At 46.7% G+C, this 11,347-nt stretch overlaps 2 protein-coding genes across 3 annotated transcripts; one reads left to right on the forward strand and one right to left on the reverse strand.

Moving 5' to 3' along the window:
* Positions 1–136: 136 nt before the first annotated feature.
* Positions 137–2,130, reverse strand: LOC138632695 (U5 small nuclear ribonucleoprotein TSSC4-like). 2 transcript variants are annotated; one of them, XM_069718450.1, is made up of 2 exons: positions 1,888–2,130; positions 137–1,284 (listed from the first exon to the last, which is right to left on the reverse strand). In XM_069718450.1, the coding sequence occupies exon 2, from the start codon at positions 1,253–1,255 to the stop codon at positions 308–310; it is 948 nt and encodes a 315-aa protein (XP_069574551.1). In that variant the 5' UTR covers positions 1,256–1,284; positions 1,888–2,130; the 3' UTR covers positions 137–307. The 2 variants fall into 2 exon arrangements, with proteins under 2 accessions (XP_069574551.1, XP_069574552.1); XM_069718451.1 differs by lacking the exon at positions 1,888–2,130 and adding an exon at positions 1,751–1,877.
* A 37-nt stretch (positions 2,131–2,167) lies between these two features.
* Positions 2,168–11,081, forward strand: shcbp1 (SHC SH2-domain binding protein 1). Its single transcript, XM_069718452.1, has 13 exons — positions 2,168–2,490; positions 2,865–3,089; positions 3,949–4,064; positions 4,233–4,441; positions 4,534–4,629; positions 4,707–4,937; positions 5,007–5,184; positions 5,424–5,544; positions 8,058–8,189; positions 9,638–9,756; positions 9,852–9,938; positions 10,085–10,208; positions 10,294–11,081. The coding sequence occupies exons 1-13, from the start codon at positions 2,346–2,348 to the stop codon at positions 10,590–10,592; spliced, it is 2,082 nt and encodes a 693-aa protein (XP_069574553.1). The 5' UTR covers positions 2,168–2,345; the 3' UTR covers positions 10,593–11,081.
* The last annotated feature ends 266 nt before the right edge of the window (positions 11,082–11,347 follow it).

The following is an 11,347-nucleotide window of genomic DNA, read 5'->3' on the forward strand; positions in this document are numbered from 1 at the left end:
TTTATTGAAGACTGAGAATCAATCAAACACAGAAGTAAAAATCTGACTTGCAATGAACCTCCAGTCTGAGGTGACACTTCACAGCATGAAGATTTTAAAACATCCACCATCTCCTCGCAGCCTCACTGGGTGTCACTCAGCATGATGTCACCATCTGGTTGTTTGGAGCAGGAAGTGACCATATTTGGAAGAGCTGGGGAGGAGTAAGGGGCGGATCTGACTGAGGACCTAAGGACACTATGCCCCACCCACCTCTGCTGCAGCAGATTGGTCTGAGAGGATGTCTGCTGCCTGTCAGGTGTTGTGATCAGTTGTCCTCGTGTCCTGAACTCTTCCTGTAGTTCTTCCCCTTTGTGTTCCTGATGCAGGTAAAACTGGACCCTTTTATAGCGTTGTCTTTCTGTCCCTGTTCTTTCTCCTCTGCCCCGCCCACAGCTCTACCCACAGCTCCGCCCACAGCTCGACCTACAGCCCTGCCCACGCCTCCACTCTCTTTAAGTTTCTGTCCTTCCTCAGTCTTTACTACACTTTGTTCTGTCCTCCTTCCTCCAGCCTCCTCTCCTGCCGTGCCCTTGTCCTCCTCCTCGTTCTCCTCCTCGTCCTCTTCCTCCTCCTCCTCCTCCTTTTCCTCGTCCTCCTCTTCGTCCTCCAGGTGACTGAGGTGCATCCCCCTCTCCTTCCCTCTGTCAGCTGACAGCTGATCAGCGTCCATCTTCCGTCTCTTTGGTCTGAAGACCACCTTGTCCCTAGAGGAGTCCTTGCGTGTCTCCGGCTGCAGACCGGACAGGAAGACGTGAGCTGCCCTGCAGTTGTCCTCGTCGCTGGTCTCGGGCACGTCCTCCAGACTGTAGTGTGTCCAGCGCTCGGGGTGCACCAAGTAGTCCGGCACTCCTCTCTTCTTAGGTGGTGTGGGGCGGCCGGACGGAGGACGGCTCGTCTTGCGGTCGGGAGGTTTCGGTGGAGCGAACGTCCCGTCTGGGACGCTCTGCTGCGGAGAGGACAGAGTTCGGTGGTCCACGCTGTCCAGGAGGTCAAAGATGCTGTGGCTGCGGTCGGAGAAGGCGGAGCTTCCTCCGCTCAGACTGAAGGAGCTCTGAGGCGCGTGAACAGCAGCTGGAGCGCAGAGCTCCGCCTCCCCGTCGTCACTGTGGTCCAGCTCGGGGTCAAAGGGCGCTCTGCTGGCTGCTTCTTCAGGATCGAACTCATCACTGTCCAACATGGTGTCCCGGTCTCTGTCTGTCTCATCACACATCATCACACCAAGGTTGCAGCTACACCACCAACCTGAGGACACACGGAGGACAAAGGACAGGGTCAGGACAGAGGACAGACAGAAGACAGCGCCACCTGTGGGATGTCATTATATTTCCAGCCCATCACATGAGGTTCTGATAGAGCCAGCTGATGTGGATCAGAGATCTCAGGGTCCAACAGTCACTGTGTCTCAGCAGACTGAACTGTCTCTGAGCAGGACAGGATGGACAGAGGACAGGATGGACAGAGGACAGGTGGACAGATTGCGTCACTGACTTCTGTGAGACTAAAGAACACCAGAGTCCTCCAGCAGGTCCTCACAAGTCGGAACAAACCTGCAGACTAACACACTTAACCAGAAGCTGCTGAGGCTCATCAGAACCGTCCTTACTGGGTCTTCGCCGTGAGGACGGGTCGGCGAGGACCGTGACGACATCAGTGGTAAACACGTGACTTCCTACCGCACAACCGCGGCTATATGCTAATGCTAACCGACCTGGTGATGCTTCAAAGAGCAGCTTCCGGCTCAGTTAGACGGCGTCTCGTGCTCCATGCTCCACGTTCATTTCCCAGACCTCCATGTTTGTTTCTCTGAGTTGGTCTTCCGGTGCACAGACGGTTTAAAGCGGTTACCTGCTTGCTGGCGCTCCGAGCAGTCCCGCTCGACCCTCTTCTTCTACGGCTCCGGGTGTCCTTCACGGTGCTGCTGCTGCCTCCCAGCGGCTCCAAGCTGCTGCTGCAGTAGGACGAGACTCCGTAAAGTTTCTGACAGGCTGAACACATACATGACGTCAGTATGACCACCAGATGTCTGACATCATCTGGGGCTGCGCGCGCACGCAGGCTCGCTCTACATCCCAGTGTCAATGGCGGAAGGAGGCTCGAGGCAGCGTCCCGCTCATGTCCAACAAGAGCAGGGTGGGCGGGACATCCTGTCGCTGCCCTGTTGTGATTGGCTGTGGCTCCGCCGACCGGGATATTTTGAAAGTTTCAGGGTGTGTGCTGCCAGTTTAGCTGCTCGAGATCAAACCGGGACGTCTTTTGGCTTTTAGCCGCTAAACAGAAGTCTTGGAAGTTCGTCTAAGTTCTCCATGGAGCGAGAATCACGGGATACCGCGTGCACTGGAGACATGTCGGACCCGGTGTCGGTTGATCTGGATTCTGCCGTTAAAGTTGACCGGGACACGAACACCGGCCTGTCTGAAGGAGGCCCTGCGGTGTTGGAGGTAGCTCAAGGTGTGTGGCAGGAGGTCACGTGTTCACTGGTCAGCAGGAGGTCATGTTATAGCGTGTTAATGTTACATTCATGTAATATTAATGTTATATTCATGTAATATTAATGTAATATTAATGTAATATTAATGTGTCACCATTCAGCCTGTTCAGGAGCTGCTGGGATGCAGCTCTGCTGTTTATCTGTCTTTCTGTGCAGCAGATTGAAACAGACATCAGCGTGTCTTATCGGTCCAGATCACAGAGGACAACACGATGTCCTCTGTGATCTGAGGACAACACGATGTCCTCAGTCAGACGGTGGACAGACTGTGAATGTGTATCTTTCTTGGCACAGCTGATCCAGAGAGGATTCAAACATCTATTTTCTCTAACAGTCCTATTTCAGAATGAAGAGGAGGAGGATGATGGTGAGGAGGAGGATGATGATGATGATGATGAAGACAGTGGTACAGACCACTTTAACACTGAGAAGTCAGGGACACAGCTGCAGAGGTTTGAGCGTAATGGAGGAGGAGCTTCTTCAACTCTTCCTGACACCTTTCAGACCGGACAGCTGCTGTTCTACGAGAGGTTCAAGGCCTACCAGGACTACATGCTGGGTACACACACTCACACACACACTCACACACACACTCACTCACTCACTCGCACACTCACACACTCACTCACACACTCACTCACACACTCACTCACTCATACTCGCACACTCACACACACACTCACTCACTCATACTCACACTCACTCTCTCACACACACACACACACACACACACACACACACACACACACACACACACACACACTCAAAACTCACTCACACTCACTCATACTCACACACTCACTCACACACACACTCACACACACACACACACACACACACACACTCACACACACACACTCACTCACTCACTCACTCACTCACTCACACTCTCACTCACACACACACACTCACTCATACACACATTCACACACACTCACTCACATCCACACACACACACACTCACATATACACACACACACACACACACACACACACTCACACATACACACACTCACTCACTCACATCCTCACTCACTCACACACTCACACACTCACTTACATACACATACACTCACACACACACTCCCTCTCACTCACACACACACACATTCACAGACACACTCACTCACACATACTCACTCACTCACATCCACACACTCACACAATCACATACACTCACTCACTCACTCACTCACTCACTCACTCACACACTCACTTACATACACTCACACACATACACACTCACTCACTCACTCACTCACTCACTCACTCACTCACTCACTCACACACAATCACATACATACACATACTCACTCAGTCCCAGACACGCATGCATGCACACTGCAGTGACAGTGCTGAGTCAACAGATGCATCATTTTCTCTCTCTGTGTGTGTGTGTGTGTGTGTGTTCCCTGTAGGAGACTGTAAGTCCTCAGAGGTGAAAAACTTCACTGCAGACTACCTGGAGAAAGTGTTGGAGCCGTGTGATTGGCTGGCTGTGTGGACGACAGATGTGTTTGATGTTGTGGTGGAGGTTAGACATTTGTCAATCACACACGTCTCTGCTGATGCTGTAAACCTTCATTTGATCAGAAGTTCAGTCGTCATGTGAACCAGCTTTAATAATTAAACATGTAAACTAGTTCTGTTGTGTTTCAGTGGTTCACGGGTTCAGTTCCACCTAACGTGTGTTTGGTTTCAGGTGAAAGATTTGGACCTGAAGGACCTGAAGGCGTGTGTGCAGCTCGTTGTTCCTCTGCAGTGTGACACCAGAGGCTTTGACCTCACAGAGGACGCCATGATGTCTCTTCTGGACGCCACGCAGCACAGAGTCCCCCTGCAGGAGCTGCAGGTGGTCTACGACGAGTCCGGGGACTTTGATCAGACCGCTCTGGCTCTCGAACACCTCAGGTAAAACTGGTTGGTCCTGAGTTCAGTCTGATGCAGAGCTTTGTCCAGCTGTCTCAGTCTGTCCTCATCCTGTCCCTCTCTTGTTTCCTCAGGTTCTTCTATAAACACATCTGGAGGCAGTGGGATGAGGAGGATGAAGACGATGACTTTGACTACTTTGTCCGCTGTGTGGAGCCTCGTCTCAGACTGTGAGGACCCAGAGTGTCTTATCGGTGCGTGCTGGTTGGTGTCCACGAGTCTTGTTTTAACATGCGTCTTCTTTCAGCTTCTACGACATCTTAGAGGACAGAGTTCCCGCAGGCCTGGTGGCAGAGTACCAGTCCTTACTGCACAGCTGCTCCCGCTGCTTCCAGCAGTTCTCTGAGCTGCGCAGCGGCCTCAGCTCAGACTCGGACTCGGAGCTGGACAACGTGTCCATGGTGGAGGGCCTGAAGCTCTACGACCAACTGGAGACCTTCAAACGCAAGCTGCACATCATCGAGAACCCCCTGCTGAGGTAGGACATCTGTGTGTGTCCTCAACACTGTCTCTCCAGCTTTTCCTTCACCTCCCCAACCCTGTCCAGGTACGTTCTGGCCTACAAAGGAAATGCCCAGCAGCAGAGCGTGCAGAGCCGCGGCCCGCGGGCCTCAGGGGGGAAGGTGGTTCATGTCGTGACGGCCTCCTGCAGCGCCGTCCAGCTCCAGTCCCTCCTCAGTGCTCGACTCAGTCCTCTGTGCTCCTCTGAGGAAACCGAGATCCAGGTCAGTACCACATGTGATCCTGACAGGCAGGGCATTCTGGGAAAATGGCTGGAGTCATAAAGCTCTGACACAACCATCTCTAGTGTCGCGGCTGTGTCCATGTCTGTGTTCCCCGTCTGTTCCCCGCCTGTGTCCCGTCTTTTCCCCGCTTGTGTCCCGCCTGTGTCCCGCCTATTCCCTGTCTGTTCCCTGCCTGTTGCCCGCCTGTTTCCCAGAAATGAGACGTGTCCTGTGTTCAGTTCCACAGAGAACCCGTCTCAGCAGTGGATTCGTGCCATGAGGGCGACGTGGTGATTATCCTTCCAGGGACCTACAGTGTCATCAGCTCCATCTTCATCTCAGACTCCATCACTGTAGAAGGTAGAAGTTGTTTGTTCTGTGGAGGAGACAGCAAATAAACACAAGAGTGAGACGGCAAATAAACACAACAGAGAGACAGCAAATAAACACAACAGAGAAGGCAAATAAACACAACAGAGAGACAGCAAATAAACACAACAGAGAAGGCAAATAAACACAACAGAGAGACAGCAAATAAACACAACAGAGAAGGCAAATAAACACAACAGAGAAGGCAAATAAACACAACAGAGAAGGCAAATAAACACAACAGAGATGGAAAATAAACACAACAGAGAGACGGCAAATAAACACAACAGAGAGACAGCAAATAAACACAACAGAGAGACAGCAAATAAACACAAGAGTGAGACGGCAAATAAACACAACAGAGAGACGGCAAATAAACACAACAGAGAGACGGCAAATAAACACAACAGAGAGACGGCAAATAAACACAACAGAGACGGCAAATAGACACGACAGAGACGGCAAATAAACACAACAGACAGCAAATAAACACAACAGACAGCAAATAAACACAACTGAGACAGCAAATAAACACAAAGACGGCAAATAAAAACAGCAGTGAGACAGCAAATAAACACAACTGAGACAGAAAATAAGCACAAGACAGCAAATAAACACAACTGAGACAGAAAATAAACACAATAAAGACGGCAAATAAAAACAACAGTGAGACAGCAAATAAACACAACCGAGATGGCAAATAAAAACAACAAAGAGACGGCAAATAAACACAACAGAGAGACGGCAAATAAGAGACGGCCAATAAAGACGGCAAATAAACACAACAGAGACGGCAAATAAACACAACAGAGACTGCAAATAAACACAATAAAGACGGCAAATAAAAACAACAGTGAGACAGCAAATAAACACAACTGAGACAGAAAATAAACACAATAGAGACGGCAAAAACACAACAGAGACAGCAAATAAACACGACAGAGACGGCAAATAAACACAACTGAGACAGCAAATAAACACAAAGACGGCAAATAAAAACAACAGTGAGACAGCAAATAAACACAACCGAGATGGCAAATAAAAACAACAAAGAGACGGCAAATAAACACAACAGAGAGACGGCAAATAAGAGACGGCCAATAAACACAATAAAGACGGCAGATAAACACAACAGAGACGGCAAATAAACACAACAGAGACGGCAAATAAACACAACAGAGACGGCAAATAAACACAACAGAGACAGCAAATAAACACAATAAAGACGGCAAATAAAAACAACAGTGAGACAGCAAATAAACACAACTGAGACAGAAAATAAGCACAAAAGACAGCAAATAAACACAACTGAGACAGCAAATAAACACAACAGAGACGGCAAATAAACACAACAGAGACGGCAAATAAACACAATAAAGACGGCAAATAAAAACAACAGTGAGACAGCAAATAAACACAAAAGACAGCAAATAAACACAACTGAGACAGCAAATAAACACAATAGAGACGGCAAATAAACACAACAGAGACAGCAAATAAACACGACAGAGACGGCAAATAAACACAACAGACAGCAAATAAACACAACTGAGACAGCAAATAAACACAAAGACGGCAAATAAAAACAACAGTGAGACAGCAAATAAACACAACCGAGATGGCAAATAAAAACAACAAAGAGACGGCAAATAAACACAACAGAGAGACGGCAAATAAGAGACGGCCAATAAACACAATAAAGACGGCAAATAAACACAACAGAGACGGCAAATAAACACAACAGAGACGGCAAATAAACACAATAGAGACGGCAAATAAAAACAACAGTGAGACAGCAAATAAACAACAGAGAGACAGCAAATAAACACAACAGAGAGACAGCAAATAAACACAACAGAGACGGTCAATAAACACAAAAGAGACGGCAAATAAACACAACAGAGAGACGGCAAATAAACACAACAGAGACAAATCTGATGAGTGTCTCCTCTCACATCCAGCCACAGATAGACAATCTAGATGTTTGTCTTTTATTCATTTATTTGTCTTAATGAGTTTAAAGAACATTAACCACTAACAGATTAAACCCTCTGTGACTATTTTAACTTATTATTTACTGATTATTTGAACTTGTTCTTCATGTCAGAGTTTGTTTTACTGCCAAAGAACATGTTCGTTTCTATTTAAACCGAGTTCTTCTGTATCTGTGTTCATTTGCTGTGGAGAGTGCAGTCTAACACACACACACACACACACACACACACACACACACACACACACACACACACACACACACACACACACTCTCACACACTCACACAGAGACTCTCACATACACACTCTCTCTCTCACACAGTCTCTCTCACACACACACACACACACACTCTCACACACTCACACAGAGACTCTCACACACACACTCTCTCTCACACAGTCTCTCTCTCACACACACACACTCACACACTCACACAGAGACTCTCACACACACACACACACCTCCGGTGTACTCAGCGGTTGTGTCCTGACACACTTCCTGTTTGCAGGCTTTGGGTTTCCTGATGAGGTGGTGATTGAAAAGAAAAACAAAGGCGACTCCTTCATGGAGTCCACAGGAGCTGATGTCCGACTGTCCAACATCAAGTTCATCCAACACGATGCTATTGAAGGCATTCTGTGTGAGTACTGCATCAGAGGCTCCTCCCCCTAACCCTGTCAGTGTGTTACACAGTGTGTTACAGGTGTCACTTTTTAATCTCTGAGAGCTGAGCGGCCGCCTGCAGAGAAACTGTTTCCAACTCCACTGCCAGAGAAATCATCTCAGTACTGGACTTCATTAAAGATTCATTTGGACCTTCATCGACACACACTCAGTTTTTACATTGTTCTGTTGTTGTTGTTGTCAAGTTAAAACGTGTAAAGAACCATAACCATCCGGAGGATGTTCAGCAGCCTGACGCACATCTGTAGTTAGAAATGTTCCTGTTCATATGTCCAGTACTTACATCTGTTCACGTCCTGTTGATGTTGTTGTCCTGTTGTTGACGTCCTGTTGTTGTTGTTAATGTTCATGTTGTTTTTGTTGTTGTTAATGCTTCTATTGTTCTGTTGTTGTTGTTGTTGTTAATGTTAATACTCCTACTGTTCTGTTGTTAATGTTAATGCTTCTATTGTTCCGTTGTTGTTGTTGTTGTTAATGGTTCTGTTGTTCTGTTGTTGTTGTTATTCATGCTTCTGTTGTTCTGTTGTTGTTGTTAATGTTCCTATTGTTCTGTTGTTGTTGTTGTTGTTGTTAATGTTCCTATTGTTCTGTTGTTGTTAATGTTAATACTGTTGTTGTTGTTAATGTTCCTATTGTTTTGTTGTTGTTGTTAATACTCCTGTTTGTTGTCTGTTGTTGTTGTTGTTGTTGTTGTTAATGCTCCTATTGTTATGTTGTTGTTAATGCTCCTGGTTTTTGTCTGGTTGTTGTTGTTGTTAATGCTCCTATTATTCTGTTGTTGTTAATGTTAATGCTCCTGTTTGTTGTCTGTTTGTTGTTGTTGTCAATGCTCCTGTTTGTTGTCTGGTTGTTGTTGTTGTTGTTAATGCTCCTATTGTTCTGTTGTTGTTAATGTTAATGCTCCTATTGTTTTGTTGTTGTTGTTAATACTCCTGTTTGTTGTCTGGTTGTTGTTGTTGTTAATGCTCCTATTGTTATGTTGTTGTTGTTGTTAATGCTCCTGTTTTTTGTCTGGTTGTTGTTGTTAATGCTCCTATTGTTATGTTGTTGTTGTTAATGCTCCTGTTTGTTGTCTGGTTGTTGTCAATGCTCCTGTTTGTTGTCTGGTTGTTGTTGTTGTTGTTGTTAATGCTCCTATTGTTATGTTGTTGTTGTTGTTAATGCTCCTGTTTTTTGTCTGGTTGTTGTTGTTGTTGTTGTTAATGCTCCTATTGTTATGTTGTTGTTAATGCTCCTGTTTGTTGTCTGGTTGTTGTTGTTGTTGTTAATGCTCCTATTGTTATGTTGTTGTTGTTGTTAATGCTCCTGTTTGTTGTCTAGTTGTTGTTGTTGTTAATGCTCCTGTTTGTTGTCTGGTTGTTGTTGTTGTTGTCGTCGTCAATGCTCCTGTTTGTTTTCGGACAGGTGTGCGTCAGGGAACGGTGAACATGGAGAACTGTGTTCTGCAGTGTGAGACCACCGGAGTGATTGTGAGAACATCTGCCCGTCTCACCATGAACATGTGCGACCTGTACGGCTCCAAGGTGAGTTCTCATAGAGAACCTCTGAGTTGTTCTCACGGAGAACCTCCGAGTGTTGTGTGTTTGTACTGAGTGTTGTGTGTTGTGTGTCTGCTCAGGGGGCCGGTGTGGAGATTTACCCCGGCAGTGTATGCAGTCTGGTTGGGAACGGCATCCATCACTGTAAGGACGGGATCCTCATCAAGGTGAGAGACCAACACTGCAGCGTTTCCTTGGAAACCGTTGGGATGTTTACGTGTAAACGTGTTGTCAGTGTGCTGAATGAACACATGAACAGCGTGTGCGCGGCTCTGTGTGCGATTCCTTGCTGATATTGTGTGTCTGTCTGCAGGACTTTGCTGATGAGCTGGACGCGATGCCGTCCATCACCATGGAGAACAACGTGATCCACAACAACGAGGGCTACGGGGTGATTCTGGTGAAACCCAACGATGGACAGCAACCAAGAAGTGAAGGTGGGCGGAGCTCTGACATCACGGCAGGTTCATGAGTTCAAAGCTCGGTACAGTCGGTATTTAACTCCGCTTGTGTTCCCAGAAGACCCTGCTGCACACACGGCTGAAGGAAAACAGCATGGAGGAGCTACAGATCCTCTCTTCATCTCCACATCATCATCATCATCACCGACCAGAAGCTCGGCAGCAGAGAAGAACACAGACAGTGATGGGGCGCCCTCTACAGGCCGCAGGTGGCACTTCAGTCGTCAGCTGAGCAGAAACAAGGAGACGTCCTGCAGCCGAGCTGTCCAGGATCTCATGGACCACCAGGTCTTCGTCTCTATTCAGGGAAACCAGTTCAAACGCAACGGCATGGGCGACTTCGGCACCTTCTTCTACTGACCTCAGACCTCCGGCTGACTGAACATCCGTTCTCTAACGACTCGATCACAGCTGAATGATTTGGTTTGTGTCATGGAATAAATGCTGAAAGATTTCCTGGTTCTCATCCGTGCAGAGATGGTTGTAAAGCAGAAAGTGTGTTGTTCCCTGTTAGAAGAGTTTCTATCAGCACTGACAGGGCACTCACTGTTAGAATGAATTACTTTTGATTTGCACAAATGCTTTTATCCTATTTATTCCTTTGGGCTCCTGATGCTACTTTTATAACCTTTTAATGCATTAGTTTGATCCACTTGTCACTTTGTATTAGTTCTGGTGGTTTGACCTCAGGTCTTCTAATGTTGGTGTGATAAATAGGTGATTGACAGCAGAACACCGTTTTAGTCATCATTTGTTACATATGATTTTCACACTGTATTTTTAAAGGTGTCACATGTATTTTGTGGTCGAGGAACATTTTCTGGTGAAAATAAAGTTTTAGAATTAGAAGACTGAACTGAGTGCCTTTTCTGCTTCTTGTGGAAATTGTAAATATAATAAATTTCCTGCAGATTAAAATGTGTGCACTGTGTACTGGACTGAAGACATTCACTGATTTCATAAGATAGTACGAAGTTCAAAGTGAACTCATAAACTCATATCAGGTGTCTATGGAAAACTAAGACTCTTGTGATTTGTATAAACCATTTAAAGATCCAATAACCACAGCAGGTTCAGTAAACAGCTTTGTCAGATCACTACTAAACAAACAAACG

Source organism: Brachyistius frenatus, unplaced genomic scaffold (genome assembly GCF_029030835.1).
Source record: "Brachyistius frenatus isolate BFR_SWC_R1_liver_20210118 unplaced genomic scaffold, ASM2903083v1 Contig_191, whole genome shotgun sequence".
Lineage (NCBI taxonomy): Eukaryota > Metazoa > Chordata > Actinopteri > Embiotocidae > Brachyistius > Brachyistius frenatus.